This window comes from Pygoscelis adeliae, unplaced genomic scaffold (genome assembly GCF_000699105.1).
Source record: "Pygoscelis adeliae isolate BGI_AS28 unplaced genomic scaffold, ASM69910v1 Scaffold154, whole genome shotgun sequence".
NCBI lineage: Eukaryota > Metazoa > Chordata > Aves > Sphenisciformes > Spheniscidae > Pygoscelis > Pygoscelis adeliae.
In genome coordinates, this window is record NW_008825113.1 from 3,949,438 (window position 1) to 3,973,821 (window position 24,384).

The window sequence follows — 24,384 nt, forward strand, 5'->3', positions numbered from 1 at the left end:
AAAGACAGGAAGGTTTTCTATGTCTCGGGGAACTTCTGGCACTTCTGCTAATTTTGGATGACTATTTTTATGTAACATATATGGGTGTATAACCTGTATTTTATATAGTACCGTTTATCAAATACACTACATTTTCCTCTCAAATAAGAGACGTTCATTCACTACAACCACTTTCCTAGAACAGCTGCTTGAAATGAAGAATTTCTATTATTCTATTTGGTAAGACTTAAAGAGCATCAAGTAACCATGTAGTTAGCGGGTCAACTTTTTCTTATCATCAATCTTACCCAATTCAGCTTTGTTGTGAATCCCCATGTAAAAGCTGCAAAAAAAATACCATCCACTTGACTGCAAAATGGATCTACAAGCAAGACAGCTCTGCTTCTAAGAAGCAAACTATCCTATAGATAGACTTCCGCTTAGGTGCAAGCTTTTTCATTAATAAAAGTTAAGTAAACACTGCATTCTATGGGATTCTAAAGCAGAAATTTCAATGTTTAGTACACAGATGTTTTTATAACATTCAACAATGTAGTAAGTGTCCAAAATTCATTAAAATACACGAAATCCTGTATTACACAAACCCCAAACCGCATAAAGATTTGTCTAAAAAAATTTCACATTAAAAATGCAAACCTCGCTTAACAATTTAGAATGCAATTGCAAATTATGGCAATTATAAAGGAAAGGAAACATTAGTGGACAATTCAGATAAGACCAAGATGAAAATCCTCATCTGAAACAGATTCCATTTCTGACCTGATGATAATGCAGAACAATTCGTTAGTGTTGTGGATCTAGCTTTTCCATTCCTTTCAAAGGATGCCAGGCATGCAGAATCAGAGGATTCACCAGAAGAACTATGGTTGTAATTGCTAGCATTCGTTTTATGGCTTGCAACACAGGCAGCTCTGCTTGAGGTAGGTTGAGTAAAAGAATCTTCCTGCTCAGATTCAATTTTTGCCTGAGACTTTAATGGTTTCTGCTTCAAATTTCTAGTGAAAGGGGAAAGAAGTAAAAGCAACACAGGTTGTAAAACTATGAGAACTAAAGGCAATTATGTATTTTAACAATACTTCTCTCTGAAAGCTTAACTAACTGTATGCCATACGATTTTAGATTTATGGAAGGGTAGTTAGATTTGTGAGCTAACATGGTGTGGGACAATTTTAACTTTGACAAGGATAAGCATTAAGTACTTTCATTAAAATAATAGTCTAGACTCCTAGTGAAGTTACACAAGAGGAGACAGTCTTTCTCTGCTCTGAGAAACAAAGAAGTTAATACTGAATGCCTTCTAGACAGCAATATCCTCTTATTGTTTACCAGGAAATTGCAACAGCCGCCTCAATTTCTGTTGAATTCCCAGTCTCTTGTTAATTGCACATAAGCCTCAAATTAAGTACTATGCATACTAACATTATTCCACAATAAACTTGAGTTCCAAAGACACAAAGAAGGTGTATCTTTAGAGAAAGTTTACTGTCTAAAATAAAATGTGTGTTTGTAGAGAAACTCACTGATTCGATTCTTCCTTCCTATACATGCTAGAGTGCTACACACAGTCCTGGTAAGTCACTTATTTTCACACTTAGAACTACTATGTTGTCAGTTGCTTCCTTACAGTCACAGGTTTTCAGATATTCATCTAGGTGCACAAGATGTATATGCTCTTTTTGCTATCCACACACTCTCCCAAACAGTCCCAAACCTCAGTCCTGTTGAGCACCACTGACTTGTAAACAAGTCACATACAATTCTTCAGACATGAGCAGAAGCATTGTTTCAAAGGAAAATGTCTGCCTATCCTGATGTGTGTTTCTTTATTTCTCTGGGAAGAAAGGAGAACCCAAGGAATACTCCCAGTAAAGCTTAAAGCTCATTGCCAGGTATGCCTGTAGCATCATCCAACATGTATGCATAATAAAATTTGAAAACATAGAAGTAATCCACTGAAATTTTAAGAGAAGAAAGCCAAACGTGGCAAAGAAATGTATTCTTAGATTTTTTTGTTCTTAAAACTCTTATTTCTATCCTTTTACTGCCAGAGAAGAAAGGCTGGGCAGTAGCAGAAAGGTATAAGCTCAGTTTCAGCAATTTACCATGTTTAGCTTTTGTATTTTGTCTCACTTCATCCCATATGCAAATTAAGAATACATGAGTTAATCATGTCAACCAGCAGTTGTGTCAAAAGCTTGTTTTCCTTCAGAAGAGAAAAGGCATATCTAGCTACCAACAGAACGCTACAGTAAGTGAAAATTTCAATAAAGTCCATAGGACTGGCTTTCTTGTGTACATGATAAAACACGTAATTTATGCAGCTTTGTAATATATACAAGTAAATCTTTGTTTCATTTCTCATTATTTCTGACTGAAATATTAAAAAAACCAAAGCAAAACCCCCAACTACTTCTACTCTTCAGTCCTGTCACTGTTTCACAGACAGTTTTATACTACAAAAAAACCCGCTTTTTTTTTTGCATGTCTTTCCTACTGTAAGAGAAGTAATTATTAAAAAGTCTCACTGGAGTTTGCTAACCATTTAATAAACCAATTGTCCTCTTCTTCATAGACTAAATATGACAGTCAATATGAATATTAGTCAGCTGTGATGTATCTCTACATCTTCGTAATTTGGTTACCTGAGCATTTTGGTAGGATGCTGCACTGAGCTTTGATTATGAAATCTTCTAGTATACCTCTGGTTTCTTCGTAGTTTTTCATTCTGTTTCTGACCATTTTTGAAATCTGAAACAATTCTTCTTATTTTCTCTTCAAATAGTGCTGACAATCTCAGGGTCATACTATAAATCTAGGTAAGGAAGTGGCTTATGTTAAAAACAGAACTTTTCATCCAAGAATAACATTTCTAAAATTAAAAACTGTACAGAAAAGAAATAGAAAAAGCACAGCACACAATTCTATGTAACACTAGATAAACAAGAAATGAACATATTAACTATTTTTGTTATACTTCTCCCCACTATCTATCCAACCAGCAGCTTTATCAAAAGTACTGATAAACAAACTAATTCCAAAATAATACCTCATTTCATTAAGAAAAACATAACACCCCCAATATTAACAGCTACCTTTGACTTTTTGTTTGGAGTATAAGATTTTGCATTACTAAATATTAGTCTTATATCTTTGCACAGTTCCATTGGAGTGTCATAATTTCCAGCTTCCAGAGTTTCTTTCACTGTACCAAAGTCCATTGGAGTGTCTATAATATGTCTGTAATCCTAGATAAAACATATGAAAAAAAGATTCAAGAAGGCATAAAGGAAAAACAACACTTTTAAATTTTATTTCTATAATTTAGGGGTAGCTAAGATTATCTTAACCATCAGCTGAAAACAGAAGCACCTACCACAGCAGTCAGCAATGCTTTTGCTGAGACTAGTTCATGTAAAGTCTCCACTACATTATCCCATACAAACTCTTGCTCATTTTCAAGGTGGTCTTCAGAATTTCTGAAGATCGTGAGTTGATACGCTATCACATGCTTGCACATGCAGATCTCCAGTTTCAATTCTCCTGAGTTCCCTCAATAAAAACTACCCAGTAACAATAACATGCAAGTCAACATTTTTATTGTTAATCAAAATGAGAAACGAGACTGCTGTAAATCATCATGTAATCCTTTCCCTAATGCATTTTACTATGAGAAACAAACCGATCTGGTGTAAAAAAAAAAAAAACCACCAACCCCCCCCCCCAAAACCAAAACCAAAAAAGAAAAACACAAACCAAATCAAAACACCTCTATCTTTCTCTCCTGTTAATGAGTTTTAAGAGAACCTCAAGATGTTTAAAACCTCTAGTGAGACCCAAACTCTAGATGCGAAGCCCATAGGAAAACAGTTGCATGCTTGTTAAGAGGTTTTCCTTTAAAGTTTGTTGGGTTTTTAGACAAAAAGAGACCAAAGAGTTAGCAAGAATACTAACAGCTAAGAGAAACAGAAGGAACAAATCAAGTTCATAGCTCAGGCTCAGTAAACAGGTTTTGTAGATTGTCCCTCAAGAAACTAGTTTTAATTAAGAACATAGACATTTATCTAAAACTATTTCCCTGTAAGGGACAGTAAGAAAGCAAGCAAAAAAAGATTGAGAGTGGTTTCAACCATATATAAGGTTATCAGGATGTTTGTAGACACCACCACTGCTCTACAATTGTTTTGTGTTCCGTGTCAGTATTTTGTTGGATGTTAACTTGATGCAGTAGAGGATACAGCTCGCAGTTCTCAGCACAGAGCAAAGCAAATTTCTTTCGGTGGTTTGGGACTAAAGCCATAAAGAGAACAAATAGCTCCAAGAGCAACGTGGAGATCTTATTATGGTACCAAAGGCTAAGAGGAAAAAAACCAAATAATATTTATATCTTACAAGGTTAATAAGAACAACTTACAGGATATTGATCCAAATCAACTGGCTGCCTGAAAGGTTCAGAATCTTCACACTGGAAAATTAAATTCACCAGTTCCATACACTGCTTCTTCCAACAGTTTTCATCATAGCCAGTTTTCACGCTTTTTCTTGTTTTTAAGCCCCGTCCCTTAGGAAAAAAGTTAGAAAAAAGAATTACTGAAATACAGCAAGAAAAACGAAACCTGATAATCTGTCTGTAATTATTTCTGTAGCAGAAAAATGCACCTCCAAACATACTGTTTTATAACAAAAAGGGCTACTACTCGCAGGTTTTTTTCCTAATCTGACAAATTACACAATTTTCTTTTACTATTTTTCAAGGGTTTTTTTATACTACACAACTAAGGCACACAAAAATATACCTTCTGATACCAAATTATTCCCAAAATATTTGAGTAATATCCATCACTCAAAATATTTTTTTCCAAGCATCTCAGCTGAATAATGCTTTTATTTCTGTATCACACAGATAACTGCAAACTGTTAGACTGAACAGCACTGGTATCAAACTCGTTAGCAAGATTTTCCTAGACAACTATACAGAATGAGTATAGAAGCATTAAAACAGCCAAGACCTATTTAGAAAAATTCTGTTCTATGATTGTCATAAAACCAAGCATCACTCCCACAGAATTTCAATACAGTCTGTTAACCAATTTTTCCTGCCAGACCTGACTTGGGTATATATGGTAAGGATTAGCCAACTCACTTTTCTTCTTCTATATGATGTTCTCGGAAGACATTTTTCATCATCCTGCACAAAATAAATCAATCATCTTAAAAATTATGTATGAGAGAATAGGTAATGGGTGATCAAAGTGTCATTAGATTTGATACTGTGGTAAAAATAGATTTTTGTTCTAATTTCTCTCAATAAGACAGAAGATGAGCATATCAGAAAATACAACACAGCATTTGAGAGACTTGGAAAGCACGATGCTAGATACCACCACTGAAGATTCCCGACTCCAACACTTGTCCTTAATACAAAGGAAAAACCACCACCAGAAATTGCAATGAGAAGATACCCATCAGCTTTGAACCTCAATGACTAAAGATTATCAGTAATTCAATTCACTGATAATAAACATCATAAAACTTTCTGATTTTTGTTTGTCCTGAGTTTAGCAAAAGACATCTTGTGATCAAGTGACTTTTGGTAAAAAGAAAAACCTTACAATGTGGTAGTACTAAGGTGATGCTGAAGTAGCGAGATAAAGAACTTATACGACTCAATGTAATTTCTTCCCTACATATTAGCCTGCAAGGGAGAGCAGCTACTTTTCAACTTTATGAAGTCTTGTTAGTAAATGACAAATTAGAAACCACAATGTGAAAAAGACATCAGTTTGGGCAGTTTTGGGTACACTATTAATAAACATACAGCACTGCAGATAGCATTCACTGCGTAACAGTGCATATTTACCTCTATTAGATTTAAGATAACCACACTTTATTAAATTCTCAGTGAGGCATGCAAATCTGATGCATGATTCATATTGTGGTTTACAGAGAAATTGAGAGCCAAAGCATCACTGCAATAGTTATACAGCTTGTCAGCTTTTAGCATTTATGACTATATGAATGACAATTTTGACCTTAGAAATAATCAGATGCATGTAATTAAAAATACAATGAAAGATAGCTATTCATGTACTCTTGAAATATTTATATTACATTACTGCACATAAACATGCTTCAGAAATACAGTGCCACTCACAAAACACAGAATTGTTCTAGTTGATGGCACACAGTCATAGTACAAAATGCATATTTGCTATACTTAATGAATATTGACAATTCAACATTATTTTAATAAAGCATCTCCTCACATCATTCCCCACATTCATAATATATTCCATGTTTATATTAGCTATGTAAATGTATAAATACACACAAACATCTCTATAAAAATAATTGAGCAGTTTTACCAAAAATATTTGAAGGCTGGTGGTATTTTCTTACCACAATACATTATTGGAATTATCCACAAAAAAAGCTTACCAGATCAGCATCAAGACAATCTTGTTCATCATCTGTTGTGCTGCATAGTTCAAAAATGTTTCTACAGCCCTGATCACTGTAATGCAATTAAATATCTGTTACTGGAATAGCAAAAACATAGTTATTTCCTAGATTAAACCCAGCCACAACCAAAAGCTACACACAAACTGGAAGACAGTAACTAAGAATTAAATGAAATATAAAAATCACAAGATGATTACAATATGAACAAAGTGACCTTATGTCTGAAAAACTGCTATACTGTGCATTTCAGAAGACGTGAGGGGAGGAGGGTGAAATTAGCATTAGGGATTTGAAAGGGGCCTTCACACCTGATCTACCTGCAGGAAGACTGCCTACACTAACCTCTTTCAAAAATAAACCTCTCAACTGAACTAAGTCAGACACGCTGCAACAGAAACTTCTACACATGTGCTAGACAGCACAGAACTTATTTTATAGGTTGAGCTACTTTCACGTCAAGTGACATTTTGATACTATAAATACCAGTGAATGCTGCTAAGGGAAAAAGTTAAAATGTCTCTATGCTGAACATTTAAGTATTTCCCTGGTTAAGATAATACTCAAAAAGAATTAGACAACTGTCCTGCAGTGTATTGAAAAATAGTAAGAAATCAAAAGAAGCAGGATTCACAACAAAGGGATATTAAGATGCTTATACTCTCCCACCATTTAAGAGCACGAGTATTCAAGCCCTATTTAGATCAAAATGCCACTTACTTGATAAACTTTAAGAGCTGGGTAGTGATCTTTTTTGCAGCTCTAGCAATAGCACTCCCAGGTTCATTGAAGGTCCTAGCATTGCTTTCAATGTATCTTACTTCCCAAACCAATGCAGAGATTCTCCTTAAAATTAAAAAACATTGCACCTTTAATACTAAGCTGAAAAGCTTAAAAACTGCAAAAGTTATGTCTGTATCTTTCTGTCCATGTTAGATTAAGATAGATGTCCTTTGTTTTAAGTCTGATTAGACCAGTCTCAAACTTTTCATTCACATGGAAAACTGAAGTATGTGTGTTTATATGTGTATACACACACAGACACACACACTCACTCAAGGAAGGAAAACCAACACTCATTTTCCAACTCATTGATAATTCACCTTCAGAAAGTTTATGAAATTCTAGCACGCTTTGGTTTCATTCTTAACATTCAGTTAATACAACTAGCCAAGTAAGCACTAGCATTTGTTACCACTAAATTATAAAATATCACTGAAATAATACTAAGGATTGTGGATTCCCTGGATTCTTTAAAAACACATGCATTTTTTAAAAAGCTAACATCTGACCTTATTCAAAAAGGAGGGAAAAAGAGTACTATTTAACCACCATTGTAAATTATAACATTTATTCTGGAAACATCAGAAGTTGCTTGTCACAAAGCCCTGTTAAATGGAACACAAGTTGTGTAGTAACTTACCAATTCTTAACTAATAAACACAAGGCACAAGCAATTAAAAAAAGAGAGTGACAAGAAGCTTAGTCTAACTACATTTTTTAAAGACATCTCAGCTATGATGTTTTTTTCTCCTTCCCGCAAATACCTTGCTTTGAGGCCAACTGACCAGTCAAGGCAGCACCCCCTGTAAGACGACAGATTTGTAAAAACTGCTACAAATTAAAATTGTAACTTGATAGAAATGAGCTAGCACAACTATGTAATTTCATTTTTATCATTCATTTTTCCAATTCCTTATAGTTGTGAAGCAGAGATACCTCAAGTTGGCAGCTTTTCACCTACAGAATTTCAAACTATTTCCCAAGACATTATTTCAGTCTTATGTAGGAGGAAAACAACTATTAATCTCGCCTCACTGTATTTACAGACACACTGAATGCAAGTCTAGATGAAGAACACCCTTCAATTTCTTTTAGAGCTATGGATACCCAGCACATCCAGAAAATCAGAACTTTATCATCACTACACTTCAGTTTCTTCCCTCTTTCTCTACCATAAGTTTTTATCATTTAAAACGCTGGTGGTAATATTTAACATTTCACCCTCTGTGTTTAAGCCCATTTCTGAAAGTAACAAGCGCTTAAGAGCTTAACCCTCTTCAAGTTCAAAGTAACTGAAGTACAGCACTTCAAAATCTGAATTAAGTCTTCAGCACTGAAGTAGCTTCAATTATTTTTATATATTTACTAATTTCAGATAGCAAATTTCTCAAAGAAAGAATGTCAGTGTTTACTGTAACTCTGAAAACAGTACTAATATAGGCTGAAATCAATTTCCTTAAGAACTAAGAAACTTAATAAAAATGAATATAACATTGCAGTTATCAAGCATCAGAGCCCTGCTACAAAACACTAGTAATGCTGAATTCAGGTACTGGACTATTGGTTTTCAGAACGTTTGTAAAAAGAGTAATTGCTCTTCTTACTAAAAAAAGTTTAGATCTTCTCACAACAGACAAAGTCAAGGCCACATTCTCCCTTGTTTCTACTGCTAGTACTAACCTGTAAAATCGGTTAGCCAGTCTTGTCCGAATAGTGTTCAGGTCTGTTGGATAAGCAATCACGGTACAGTACTTGGGATATGTACACAGGTCAACGGGACCAGCAAAAGCTGCCGAAATGTCTGTTAAGAAACAGCAAGATTAATTAAACTATTTCAAGGCTGGCATGCATATGACAATTGAGCCAGGTGTTCAATTGCTATGTATAATTATTCTTGATAAAACCAATGAGGTATGAAAATATAAAAATCTCAGTACAGACAAACAGAAAGAACTGCACATAAAAATGCATTAATATTTACAGTACTTTATCACAGGAAATTTTTAAAGGATGCTATGGATATTCCAGGGACCTGTTTATAAATGTAATGTTAGGAGAAAACTACTAAAAGCTCAGACTACATGCTCACCAAGAGTCAGAAGCTGATCAATACCACTGATAATCCGTTCACATGCTTCATCACGAGATCTCATCCCCCACTCCCCTTCTTCGGGTTTGTATAGTAGCTTCTCCACCTCTTCAAAAGTCACGGAAACACTAGCTCCTAATTCTTCAGGCTGATCAACTGAAGAGTGATAGCAAATAGGAAAGGGTAAGAAGTGAGAACACAAAACAACAGGATAAATTGTTAAGTACTCACACTTATTAAATACTCGTTATAACTGACAAAAAAATCTTGCCTTAAAGCAGAGTTTGATGCTAAGACTATGGGGAAAAGTACACAAAATGCATACAACAGCAAAGATATTCTTTATTCACCTTTTCTGCAGTCCTGAATTTCCAGAAGACTCTTTCCTCTCTTCATCTAAGCACTAGACTTAAAAGAGGACTTAAACTCAGAAGAGTTGTTTATATGCTTTTGTTTTAAATGCATGCCCTGAACTTCACAGCATCGTAACTTAATGAGTCAATTTGTGCCCCTAACCTTTAAACATGTGCAAGATAGGCAATATACTTCGTGACATCCTTCCTGGTATTAACAACTGTGATCTTTTGGACATTTTTAAAAATATTTGTTTTGAACATGGCAGATTAATCATTTCAAAGCAATAAGAACTAGCAGAAATATAAAGCTGTGATGTATGGTTCTGTGGAAAGAGTCATGCTTCCCAAGACTAATGCAATCTGGCCAATGCAGAATGATTCAGTAGATAAAGTATTATCCCTGGTTATCTTTCCCCCTCAACTCCACAGACTGTTTTTAGTACATCTGCAGTTTCTGCACTTTCATTGTTTTTGAAAAGCTAAGTTCCTCTTTTCATTTGAGCACTTGAAAAGGAACAAGCATGTGAAGGTTCCTGATCAGACACTGTGGGTAGGCAAGATCACTTCTTTGTATCAAGTTTCTAGCTATAAGCCTACACACTAACAGTAAGAACTTCCATTAGCATTCGAGAGTCTGTCCATTAAAAACGAAAGCAAGAAAGAGGACAGGGTCCTTGTCAGTGTTACGATGACTGTAATCCACTAATATGTTGCATACAAATTCTAAAATACATTTCAGCTACAACTGCTGTAGAGAAAAAAACCCAAGCTTTAGGAGGGGACCTTCTAAGTTTACAAAAAGGACTATTTTTTCCTTCAGCCAAACAGGGTTAGTCTTAATGACCCAAAGTAATTTCTAGTTCTCTGTTCATTATTGCATTGATGGAGCCCTAACAGTATTTGTTATCTGCTGAAACACTACTAAAGATGAGGCAGTTCCTCAAGAAACAAATGGATAAAATACAAAAAAGGTGCTAGGAAAAGTTGAAGGGGCAGAGGTGACTCACTTAGATGATCCTTCTAACTCATCTTCGAGCTGAAACAAGTTCTGCAACCAAACTTCCTGAAGACAACACTAAGAGAAAGCAGCAAGTAATGCTTCTACACTTACACAGGGTTGCGTCAAGAAGAACTCAATATGGTACCTGGTACTCCACTGCATAAGCGCTCAAGAGGGAGCAGGAGCAGGTTTCTCCTGCAGGAGTAACAACGAAAGCAGAAAGACAGACTAAACTCTGCCCTTCGCAACAAGCATGTAAAGATCTCTGCTTTGTGTTCTTTGCAGCACCCTGGCACACGTGACACAGAAGACTTGTCATCACTCCTGGCACGTTCTTTTTATATATATACACACACACATATATATGACCATATGGTCTAATCTTCAGGAGTAAATGGGTCACAGAAAGCTTAACTGCCAGGAGGAGGGTTGCAGTGCTTACAGTACAGGTACAGACAGTTAATATATACAACAGCCAGTCCACACCAATAGTGGTTTAGCAAGCAGACTGCTGAAAACTGAATTTTCAGGTCCATATGCACCAGCTTTTCCTGGTCTTGACAGCATTGTCCCTGACAAGAGTTTGACATCTGATACTGTATCTTGATGAGACAAAACTTATGTTTGCAGCATAGAAAAGGTAACAAATTAAAGTTGTGACCTGATAGTTAGTCCAACTTCAGTGCTGCTGTTCTCCCATACATCTATCTTAGTAAACTGAATGAAGAAGAAATATTTTGAGAGAAGAGTGGCAAACATGAGGTACAATTTCAATTTGCTCCGTCATTCAATTGAAGAAAGGAAGAGAAAGCAAAGGAGAAGGAGTTTAACCCCTGTTTTATACTACACTGTTAACATAATAACACTTTCTATAAATGCACAAAACCTTTCTGCAAGAGCTTTACTTCCCCGCAGACTGCCATTTTCTGCCTGGAAAGAAAGGTAGAAAATAAAGAGTTCCGGATTGCCGTCAGACAATTTTTGTTCTTCCTCTAGCCTAGTGGCTGCTGTGGTACTTATCCTTGACCTGTTCAGAGGATGATGTTCTCAATTCTTCGACCTTGTCCACAAAAGACATACTAGCTTTCAGCTTTTTTTTTTTGTGTCCCTTCCCAGTTTTCCTATGGTAAAGTCGTAGCTCCTCAGATCAAACAAACCTTAAGCTCTTAATATGGCAAAGTAACAACTTATTAGGTCAAAGAAAGAAGTTACAATTTGCCTCTGATATAGCCAGTAAATGGTGTCTTATACATTAATACTATCCAGATTTAAATTACCATTTGTAGTGTGGCTCTCTCATTACATTGCCAGTGTAGCTATTTCAAGAATTCTAGTTCCTTTATGCTATCAGACTTAAGTGGTTGAGAACACTACTCTTTCAATCCACAGGAGGAAGAAGTGATAAACTAATGCACTGATATAAACAGCAAACTTAAACCACAGTATACAGCGTTCAGAAAAAATGGATACAATTTGTCCTGTTAGCAAAATAAATCCTGACTTAAGTTCACATGTAAGGCTTGTGAGCCTCTAACAATATGACTTGTCTCTCAGTGACACATATGGGAAGCATTAAGCAGTTCACAATGAGTAAGAAAAGCTTCTGTGTGTTAGGAGGAGACAGATGTTGGTGATGAGAAAATGGAATGTTTCAATTAAATCTCTGTGTGTGTGTGTAAAACCAAAACCCTGCTGATTACTTGTTTTCTATAAACTAAAATGTATAAAGATTTCAATTTCACATTTTGATTTCAGACTGTTTTACAGAATTTGTCATCACAAGATATGACTGAAGCAGCCAGCTAACACTTCAAAGATTAGACAGTCAGGTGGCTACTGAGAACATCCACATGTGTACACTATACTCATATTTAAGAAAAAAATATAGCATAAGCCTTTCTGGTGTCTGGGAAACAAGCTAACTCCTAGCTTGTTACGAAGAAAATTAGTATTTTTTTGACAGCTTATTCAGTAACTACCCTCTCAGTATCTCACAAATTTTCCGCCCTCCACCCAGCTGGTACTGACAAGCATTGGTAAGCTGAATTGAGTAAGACAAACCAGGAATCCAACTGTTTTAATTACAGTTAATTTGGATTTGACCAGCAAACTTTATAAATTGCTGGTTTTAAACTACATGCAGTAAGGATTTGCTGACTGGAAATTATTTTATACATATTCTTCCCCCACCCCCTTATACTAAAATGTATTACAACAAACTAGTTTTTTGAAACTTGAGATGTTTTTGCAACTTGACATTTGGAAGTTGCAGGTTTTATTGCATAAGCCAGAGCTACACATTTAGAGTATTTCCTTCAAAATTGCTCTGGAAGATGCAAAGGGAAAAAATACAGGTATATTCAAGGTATGTCACCAGATCTGAAGCAAGACTGTCTTTAAGAACTTTCTTGCCTCAACGCACAAAAACACCCTGCTGACATTCTCAATAATTTAAAGGATAACCATTATCATGTCAGTTCCACCTATTAAGTAGATACACACAATGGATACTGTACTCGGATGACCTACTGGCAAGAGTCACAAGAAAGACAGGAATCATCTAAGGTCTACTACCTGCATGAAATGAAGGAACTGGAAAGGGAGAAGCACATTAATCTGTTTTATTAAGTGAGTTTCTACCTACCATTATCAGGAACTGGTTCCATGTCCCACGGGCTAAGCTTTTCAATTTCACCATTGTCCCATCTGATTCACCAAGTTAAAAAAAAAAGTAACAATTTAATCTTGACTCAGAACTCCTCCAAGCATATTTAAATCACAGCTGTTTTTAGGTATTAATAAAATATACTGTATAAACATGCATATAAACAAAACCATTAGCTAGCAATCAGCTGTCACAGTGCAAAAAGGAAACATTCTTCATAATGAATTTCAGATTAAAACTGAGCTCCCGATTTTGGCTATATGCAACTTACCCAATATAAAAATCCATTTTACAAAGCCTGTGTATCAAGAAGTTGCAGAATAAAAATAAGCCATACACATGGAAAAATGAGATAACATCATCAAGGGGAAGATACAAGAAAAAACACACAGGAGAGAGGATTTTTTTTGCTAACCACAGCAGTAGTTGTGCAAGTCCATGGAATGTTTCAGAAAGGAAGAACAGTGAGTGAGGTATTTGGTATATTAACATTTCATTTTATAAGGCATACCACATTAAGACAAAGAAAAGAGTAAGTATAAAATGAAGAAACTAAAGTTAAGTAAGGACCAAGAGGAAGCAAAGGCAAACACAGTTCATATTGATAGTGTATCTGTATATTCACTCTGATACTTAACTTTTAGGTGTGAATATAATTTTGAGATCTCTCCAAATCCTACCACATTTGGGCAGATTTTTACATGTTTTTAACAACACAAAAAGATACCAATGAATTCTGGTATTTCAAAAGATAAGCTGATCCAGTCAGGCATTTCTTAACACCCTACTCGTCCAGCTAGACCAGTAATTTGTGTCTTTGAACCTATTATTAGGAGATGCTATGTACGGAGACCGTATGATCCTAGTACAAGTCCATTCTACTCGTACTTCCAGTATTCATGATCATTGTATCATTGTATCCCTCTAGGCATGTTTGTGAACACATCCCAACTCTATTTCCTTTAGTATCTGTTTATTTTTGTCTAATACCTTTTTGAACCTGATAATACTGTTTCCACAGCCTCCTGTGTAAATGTTATTTCCAAAGTTCACTAGCCCAACGTTAAAAAAAACGAACCCAAACCCTTTTAAAACAAACCCCCTATAGATTTCAACACACACCTCTAGTTCTGTCATTACAGAATTTGCTGAATGATAATTCTCTATTCACGTTGCCTATCACCTTTACGATTTTGTGAACTATGAACGCACCCCTTTCATCCTTCTCTTCCATCTGAAGAGTCACATTTTTTTTAGTCTTAACCCACAAAGCATCTGGTACATACTCTTAATCATTTTAGTTGCCCTTCTCTGTACCTTTCCTGAAGTCATTACATCTTCCTTTAGATGCTGAGAGCAAAAAACACATCAAGACATCAGCACACCACAGTGCTAAAAAGCAGTGAGCAATACTGTTTTGTCCTTGATATCCTTTCTGATGGTGGCCAACACCTTGTTGGTTTTTCTAGCTGCCAGTACACACACAGCTGACATTCTGAGAACTGTCAATGACTACCTCAACATTTCTGTCTTCAGCTGAATCTACTAACGAACTCAATGTCATATAAGCATAAATGAGACTATTGCTCCCCCAGATGCCCTACCCAACATACATCTGTGCTGAAAATTATCTGGCACTTTTTTACCCAGTCAGTTTTATGAGGTCCTTCTGGAAGTCCTCACCTTTAGGGTGATATTTGACTACTACCTGAAATGACTTGCGATATTTACAGACCTTGGGTATTTCATGCTGCGTGCCCTCCAAGAGGCTTAGGACACTGACTAAAGCTGGTCCCAGCACCAATTCCTGGGGGAGCCCGCTACTCCAGCCTGAAATATGATTGTTAAGAACCACTCTTTTGCACCCTATCCTTTGACCAGTTTTCAACACATAGAAGTATTTGCTCCAATCCTACGTCATCTTAGTTTCTTTAACATCTCTTGAAGAGAAATCCTGTCAAAGGCTTCTTAAAAAAAATCCAAATATATACTGTCCACTTTATTCATATGCTTACTAACAAACTCACAGAACTTCAAAAGGGGTAGAGAGGCAGAACTTCCCTGTACAGATGCAGTGCTGGCTCTTTCCTACAGCTGGGTTTATCCTTATGCTTGATAGTATTATTCTTTATTATAGGCACGTACCAGAAAATGAAGTCAAATGTATCAGTCTACAGTTAACTGATTTCCCTCCAGAGCCTTTTCTGTTGGCAGGAGTTACAATAGCAATCTGCCAGTCCTCTAGTACAGGGTCCAACTGTAGGACAGTTTGCAACCTTGCCGGAAGCTTCACGCAAGAGTTCTTCAAATGCCAGGGTGAATGCCATCTACTTCTTATGACTTAATAAACTTAGATATTTGGTCTAATACCTCCTGTGTATTTATTTCAAACAAACTGAAGATTGAGATGATCATCCTCATAATATTTTATAACTAAAACTCTGCTCAGGCAAGAGCACCTCTCCATTATTTTGGATTACCCATCGACTTAGGAAAACTTTGATCCATCCACATTCAGCCTGTTTGATGTTTATGAACAGAGTTCTGAAGGTTCATCTATCACGTTCTCCTCCCCAGTTAATGTACAATACTTCAGAAGTTGTTGGTATTCATGAATGTATATACTACTTCATAATATTGCATGAAAGACTTTACCAATACAGTTTAGTACAGCTTAAGCCCCATTTAGTTCCACTTAAGCTCCATTCATCCAGGTAACACAATAATATATAAAGCTGCTTCTACACAAATACTTATTTTTGTCTGGCCACTAAAATAACAAAACATTCAATTTATACATCTTCTATTTATTTATTATCTATACAACACTGATGGTGATAATTTGAGATGATTCCTAAGTGTGTGACAACCTGGTTACCGATAAGTCTTTCAATTAAGTTACGTGGTAATCACTCCCCTTCACCTCATTCAAATGTGGTTTCCCACACGCTCCATCACTGAGTGTTTTGAAGCCAACTTTCAAAGGTCGTTGCTGGTATAAAATAAAAAGCACTTCTATTCCAATAAAGCTCTTTGTCTCAGAAGTGGTGAAGAACAACTGTAGATGCTGAAACTCAGCTGGGTTAACAAAATTCTACCGTCTAAAAAAGCACCATAACCCAAATCCTGAGTGAAGAAGAGAGACAGCATATTGCAGTTTTTCCAAGACAGAGTCACAAGCATTTGTGTTTAGGTTGTTTTTTCCCATTTAAACAGATGTAAAATGAAATTTATTTAAAAATCTTTTTGCATCCAATGTATAAAGCACATGAATGCAAATTAGGAAGCTACTGCTTCTAAACCACATGCAGATTCTTGGGTAGACAAGATTCTTGAACAAAGGATCATATTTACAAAACAGCTAAGGACCCAGCCAAGCCACAAAACCTAACTATACCTGCAAAACACTCCAGACGTTTTCATATACATATCTTAGGAATCTTCTCTAGAAGAGTTGTTTGTGAGCCAAGGTAGAACAAAGCCACATTCTCTACAAAAGCAGCACAAATCTTTAAAGAGCTCTCTTTTGAAACTGCTCTTTAAAGAGCATTGCATTCCTTACCTATTCAATTATTAAGCTAACTTCAAAGCAGCTCTAGACTTTCCTCTGTTAAAGGTTGGTACATTAAAATACTGAAATATCCTTCAGCATTCACAGAAGAAAGGAGTCTAGGAAATTGCGTATAGGCTCTTTTTCATAACTGGAAACTTGATTTTGACCTGGCCAAGAAAACAACCAAAAACCCCATCTAAGCTTACTCTCAAGGAACAACTGTGGTAACGTAACGAAACATATGAAGGTATAACATATGGAAGGTAACGTATATTCCCCATGGTAGCATATCAAAGGGTTTGAGCTATCTAACATGTAAAATTTAGTACTTTGAAATAAGATTTAGTTGTATTTTCATACTGGTATCTGGACTCAGTGGATTTTTTTACTCTGTATATCATTTTACAAAGCAAGGGAAATTATACTAGCCAGTAACTTGAATATTTTTACCCCCACGTCACCTGCAGGAGATATGCTCCAAGTGTACTATCCCTCATGCCTGGGACATGAGTGAGATGTCAGTAAGCATCCAGCACTATTTTAGTTTGTCAAGGATCCTCTCTTAAGGTAAGAGAAGAGTCTGAAGGAGAATGAATTGAGGGCAAGAAATCAACGTACAGGTAGTCTGGATTTCAGTTTTTCATCTGTATGTACTTTCTCATTGTGGGTGATTAAGCAACTGTCAAAGAAGGAACAAGTAGTCTCACACACTGACAGATCCTTTATATGTGGAGCAGTCTTAGCTTTATCACTGTCAGGAACATGAAGAAGTCCTTTATGGTCAGATGACCTGTTGTAGAGACTTAATATTGATGCCACTTTTATGTATGGCACATCAAGAGTGCCAATTTGCTAATTGTAGGTGTAGAAGCAAAAGTGAAAATTCACTTGCCAAAGCGTACAGGCAAGAACTTCAATCTGGGAGTTAGTTACACCTTCCCACTAAGGAAAATCAACGGGATAGATGACAAGTAAAGTGGATGGGACAAGGCACTAAAATACGTAACACAATCTTGGCAGTCTCACAGAATTGTCTATTAGCTACAAGTACTTCCTTTCTTTGGGATGAGCGACAGGTTCAAAAGCCTCTGAGTGGAAAAAAAATAAAAAGCCCTCCGAAACTCTGAATATCGAATATACTGTAAAAGACACGGGAATAATCTCTGGTCATGACAGAAATACCAATATTATGTATTCACTGATTATTCTCCTTACAGTCCTCCCTTGCTGGGGGAATTCAAAGCAAGCAAGAACCCAGAACCATTCCAGACAACTTGGACAGAGCAGGACAAGGACAATATCCTGATTCTGAACACTGAGGTCCAGAGTGATCTTTGTTCACGTTTCTTCTCCTTTGTGTGAAGGACCTCTTCGTCAACATGAAGGAAGGTGCACAGGGACACCACTAATGTCAAACCGTCATGGGGGGGGATAGTAGGGAGTCATTTTCCACAGCACACCTTGGTAAAGAAGGAATGGGTCCAACTATCTGCCCATATCTGCCACGTTTTGAACAATGCACTTGGTATTATATGCCTTCACCTAGGCAGTATAATCTCCTGACAAGTAGGCTGGTCACAGGGATTTGTCTGTTACAGGTAACACAGGGTTATATTATCTGCCAGTTATCTGGCTAAATATCACCCAAAGAGGAAATCAAAAGGTGAAATTGCAAGTGGAATCTACACAATAGGGAATATGGCAGAATACCACTAGGCAGTGGAGACTCAAGTTCTGCCTTCACATTCACGTGTCAAGCATGAAGAGAGAGCAACGTTTGGAAGCATCCTCTACAGGAGTCTCAAGTGATAGCATGAGATCATCTTATACATATACTTGCTCTGTGGACTATAATGTGAAAAGACAGAAGTGTGAAAACTTGAAGCATAAGGATCAAGATGTCAGTAACAACAGAAGAGATTCAGCATGCCCCAGCCAAAACCAATTATCAATGAAGAATAATAATTAACGTACACTAGAAATTGCATTGCTTGCTTTGTGGAAGAGATTCAGCACTAGTCATTACAGAAAATGATTCGCAGACGTGAAAGAGGTCAGCAACTTCTTTCACCATATTACTTACTATTCACTAAGAAGTTGCCACAAGTTATTACATATTTATGTTGTGCTAGATTAGCAACTTGAAACCATTAATAAGTGGTAATACAACCAGTAAAATCATTTGAACAATTTCTACATTCTCATACCAATAAGCCAGCTACATAAGAGGCTGTATGTAGGCCCACACTACTAACATTCGAAGTGTAAAAATCTTTTTATACTTACTTAACACTGTAACACTGAAAGTGACTATCTGGATATTGAGGCTGATACGGTTCTTGACCCAACACTGTTCCAAACCACCATGCATCATCAATAATGGATCGGAACCTATCAGCTAGAACAAAAAAAGTCTGCTCAGATACTCTACTAAGAAAAGTTATTTAACTATGCTTCTTCTACATGCAATTAGAAAAACTTTTGATCAATGTATTTCAGTTTAAAGTTCTAAACCCACTGATATTCAGTAAAAGATGAGACAACTTATTATGCCAAAAAAAGACAAATGCTAAAATCTAAATAAGTTTGCTACTTAGCTATAAAATAAGAAAAGGGAACACTGGAGTCTCAATATATGTTTTGAAGACTGTATCTTACATCTATGGTAATCCCGCCAAAATGCTTAGTACAGCAATTAGTAGGCTTAAATTTCTAATGGGCAAAAGGACCTTACCTACCTTCAGAGAGCCCTCTGAAGTTACAAGCAAGTAGCATCTAGCATATTCAGCAATTAGCCAAGGACAAATTTTTTACTTCAAAATCGTTTAGTCAAATACTTAGGAAACACACTTACAAGCTTGCCAGTTCCTTTGCCGTGCCTCATCATAGAACTGACGTAATATAAGGAAGTCGATAACATCTGGCATATCATGGTATCTAGATTAAAAAAAAAAAAAAAAAAGATCCCTTTCATGTGTGCGCCTTAGGGCTTTAGGAAGAAGCTTAGAAAGAAACATATTTTAAAATACTTTTCAGAAAAATAAAGATGGACATACCTGATGGAAAATGATTTGTCTGTATGTTTTCCGGTGGCATGATCTATAAAAGCAAGCTTGAGGCAACACAGTGTGGGAGGTCCAACTTCATATCTAATTCCAACAATTTTTACCAATTCCTGATCCTACAGGTAAGAACAAACAGTTTCAGCAAGTATTACCTTCTGGACTATGCACAGAACTATTAATTTAATATTAGTTAACCAAGCACATGAATTGTACCCACAACCAAAAAGCCAAAAATATTGAAACTGTATTTGAGATTTCAGTGGAAGACAGTCTGTCAGACTTGGCAATTTTAACACAGCTATTTATATTTGGGCTTCCCACAGGTAACTCTGAAGATACTCTGGTAACTGAGGACACTTTCCCCTATTGTTTCCATAGGGAAACATTATGGGAAACAGCATAACCTCACAAATCAATGTTTTGCAAACACTGTAATACAACTCTTCATTCACGGACTACTAGTATTGAACCCACAGTATCTTCAATGCAGACCTACCCTAAGGACTACTTTTCTCCATGGCTCCTTGTGTGGATTCAGTTCATAAATGTTATTTCTTCTAACTGCTTCAATGTAAGCTTCATGTCCTTGTCGGAAATATATTACCTAAAAAAAACAAACCAAACCAAAACAACAACAAAAAAACCAAACAGTAGATGTTATCCTATATTTAGTAACTGTAATAATATTAGTTAACACAAGCATTTAAAGATTTTAATCAATATTCCTACCTCGTCACCCATTTGAGGAACAAAAGGGGATCTTCGAAGAGCTGTGTCTGTTATCCAAATGGGAGGATGCCAATCATATGACAATTCCAAGTTTACTGGTTGGGTTGGAGCATTAGCCTTCACATTAATAGAGAGCAAAATTAGACATAACGGACATATTGCTAACACGACATCAGAACAACTCATTCCATTTTAATTTGGCAGACAAAAGCTTAACTTATAAAAGACTAATGTACGTTTCCAAAACCTATTAGCAAAATTTCTCCAAGGCTTTGCTCTAGTTGTAACTGCATTTGTAGTACTAATACTAAGCATTCCTTTCCTATATGAAGATTTGAGTGAGCAAGATTACCACTATGCAGATCTTAAGAGAAACAAAGTTTTATAATTTAGATGGCAGTCTCAGTGCCCAATTAAAAATCTATCAAGCTGCAAGAAACTATCTGAAGATGAAAAATTATGAGAGATATTGCACAGTAAATATCCGTATTAAAAACAGTTCCAAAAAATATCATTTTGAGAACACCTGGAAGAAAGTGAAAGGATGGAGGGAAAAACACACCAAAATTACCCCAAGTATTAAAATAATCTGTTTGCCCCTTTATGGTAGAAAACAGCAAATAATAGCTATTGTAACTTAAAAAAGGATAATTATTTAAATTAACATAAAAATTTCAGTAACTTAAAAAGAGTAATTATTGTAACTTACAAAAAATTAAAATTTCAGTCCAAGTCTAAATGGCCACCATAAATACAGTGACTATATCCCCTAAGTTTTGAAGAAGATACGTTATGTAAAACCAGACAGTTTAACAGTTTTAGTCTAATATTCTGTACAGTTATTTAATAATCCCATTTCCCCTTCTGATACCAGCAACCTTGAGAACCGTTTTTATTTGAAAAGTGAGAGTGACTTCATTTGGAATGCAGATTCTTCCGCAGACATCAGCAGATACCTTGCGTTTGGAATGGTCTCAAATTAATTAAGGGTACACTGTATGTAGTGATACCAATATCCTTGTCCAATGGCAATAACAATTACTTTTAATAGTTTCCAGTGAAGAGGTCTAAAAACCTAAGAGAGAAATTTATTAGAGTGAGTAGAAGAAATTAACTGTATACCTCCTCCTGCTTTTTTGGTTTGGGCTTTTTTCTCCTTTTTCTTCTTCTTCTCTTTGGAGGAGATGATTTCTCTGCTGACACTTCATCTTCTGAAGTACTGCAGTATCTGATAGCTTTCCGTCGAGAAGTCCGTATGGGAGGCTGTAGGTTAATCCCTGCATCAGCGATCCAGTCAGAGTATCTGCTTGAAGAATCACTGTCCATAGTGGATGGGGTCAGGGAAAATACAAACATAGAACCAAGTTGTCAATATTTCATAATGCTAAATTCTTAGACAAATATCTGCAGATGTAGATTGCTGTTGAAAGCACTATCAAAGGAACTAAAATATTTTGACCTGTTGTAACAATTACTTCACTTGATGTTTAACATAATTTTTTGGGAACACAGTAATTCAAAGCACGTTTTTTAAAAGAACTCAAGTCTGGTGAATTCTAAAAATCAGTAATTTTATACAAGAAAGCTGTGCAATGAAATTCTGGACTAGTTAAGAGCCCACCCTAAAGAACACAGTAGCCAAACACTACTTAAATTCTTTAAAGACAGTTATACAAATCTCACAGGTACACATTTGCTTTTCTCTCTCTCTCTCTCTCAGTATTTTTTAGTTCTACTACTATAGAGTTCTAGAAAGAATATCTAAAAAGCCATAGTAAAGTGATTAAAAAGTTATCTATAACTTCAGTTCTAAATAAAATTGTAACCTAATCAAAATTAGGATTTTTTTTCAACCAAACATTTTTGTAAGAGCAAGCAACTGTTGCTGCATTATTAAAAAAACAAAACAAATCCCCGAAACAAACAAAACCCCCCACCCCTCAAAAACCCAACAGAACAAAACACACTATAAAAAACGTTCCAGACTATCTTCTTTCTCCTTGCCATCTAGCAAAAAAGCAAAAGGATTCGAAATGACATTAAAAGACAGAAATGTTTTGGTGAAATGGAACACTAAATAACAATGCAATGTGTCAGTACAGTACCCTACAAAATATTATTACATACGAAGCACAATACAACTTTTAACTTGCCAAAATTCAAGTAAAACTCATTGTAGTAAAAGCTGGGATTTATTTGTTTGCTTTTACCTAGAACTATTACTGTTGCTTTTCTTGTCACTTCTCCACTCTTCCTCTTCATCAGATGAGCCAGAGCCCTCACTTTCTTCGGCTTCCTGAATTTAAAAATATGCAGAGTCAATCCAAAAAACTTTCTCACAGCACGTTTTAAGGGTTTGAAACATAAAACACATTCTCCATTCATGTCTGCATATTATCAAGTTAGGAAGAAGTTTGGTAAAAAAGAGAGGAGTTAAAATGAAAATGAAAGTAGTTCTTTTTTGTAGCTGATTTCAACTTACCCTGTTAACCTCAGGAGTGCACTATTAATCATGAACTTCTGTATATTCACTCACATTTTATTAGCCACATGAGGATCCACCTGCTGTAGCCACTCTTCACAAAGCAATACTTCTATCCCCCTACCATATGACAGTTCTTTTTTTTCTAGTCTAAGTTCACATTGTTTATCAGAACAAAGTGGCAGGTGATTTTGTTTCCTTCAAATTCCAGACTCATGATGCTGCAATTAGGTCATGTAAAGCACACGATAAAATCTAGCTCACTAAAATGCAAAGGAAGAATTTAAAGACTGTAAAAGGAACAAATAAAGGAAAACTATCACATCTCCCATCCGCACATGACATGGGTGTATTTTGTTACAGGAGTATCACTTCTATGGTTTTCTTTTTTTCATTAGTTCTGCAAGTTAGAATCAGGTGATTTTTCTGATTTTACTATCAACTGATTGACCAAGTACTAATTGGGTGTATTAGTGCATATACTTAAATGTAAAACTAAATAGTCAAGATACATCAAAATATTTTACAGCCTAAGTCATTTCCGGATTGTTGTTCAACAATTTATTTGCATTAACTTAATGTTTTATATGTGTTTTCCATAACTGAAATGACTAAGTATAATGCATTGCTCATGTCTCAAGTTTTATGTTGTCAAGGAAAAAAAAAAAGTATGAAAACAAGATTTAACTTGCAACTTCAAGTTCAACACTGTTTGAATTAGTCCAACTGATTATTTGTCATTTTCAGAGTAACAAAATTAACAGTCTTCCCCCTAAGACCTGTTCATACAGTGTACAGGATGGACAATACTCACTAAGTTAGCTCTTCTCTTTTATTCTACCATTTGTAGGATTAAAACAAACAAAAAACACATTTACATCAAAGCTCGGCTTCTTATAGTATTATTAGTTTTAGTATTATTAGATCTAACATCAGTTCTTCAAAAATATTTAAGTATGTGTAGTATTTACAGGATAGTGCGCAGAACTCTCCTATTTGCACTTTGTATGCTTTGAATTTGTCAGGTGCCAGAAGTCTCCTTTCAACTCCCCTTCCACCCTATTCCCAAAATAAATTAATGAAAAGTTCAGGTTTTTCTTAAGTGATTTATTGTTTTTAAACACATAGGAATTCTTTATTAAGAGGCTAGGAGAGTCCATTTCCAAAGAATATCATTCTTCATCTTACTTACAAAATTATCTTCAC

At 35.8% G+C, this 24,384-nt stretch overlaps 1 protein-coding gene across 1 annotated transcript in view; it reads right to left on the reverse strand.

Moving 5' to 3' along the window:
• BRWD1 (bromodomain and WD repeat domain containing 1) overlaps positions 1-24,384 on the reverse strand; it is a 61,384-nt gene that overhangs the window by 11,853 nt on the left and 25,147 nt on the right. The window contains exons 20-36 of the mRNA XM_009327981.1: positions 22,907-22,992; positions 21,819-22,014; positions 20,697-20,813; positions 20,464-20,571; positions 19,959-20,083; positions 19,757-19,839; positions 19,189-19,300; positions 13,329-13,390; positions 9,329-9,484; positions 8,920-9,040; positions 7,177-7,302; positions 6,436-6,511; positions 5,141-5,185; positions 4,412-4,558; positions 3,093-3,245; positions 2,643-2,812; positions 760-995 (exon numbers count right to left, since the gene is read on the reverse strand). Coding sequence (XP_009326256.1) covers positions 760-995; positions 2,643-2,812; positions 3,093-3,245; positions 4,412-4,558; positions 5,141-5,185; positions 6,436-6,511; positions 7,177-7,302; positions 8,920-9,040; positions 9,329-9,484; positions 13,329-13,390; positions 19,189-19,300; positions 19,757-19,839; positions 19,959-20,083; positions 20,464-20,571; positions 20,697-20,813; positions 21,819-22,014; positions 22,907-22,992 — 2,119 coding nt within the window. The remainder of the gene's footprint in view (positions 1-759; positions 996-2,642; positions 2,813-3,092; positions 3,246-4,411; positions 4,559-5,140; positions 5,186-6,435; positions 6,512-7,176; positions 7,303-8,919; positions 9,041-9,328; positions 9,485-13,328; positions 13,391-19,188; positions 19,301-19,756; positions 19,840-19,958; positions 20,084-20,463; positions 20,572-20,696; positions 20,814-21,818; positions 22,015-22,906; positions 22,993-24,384) is intronic.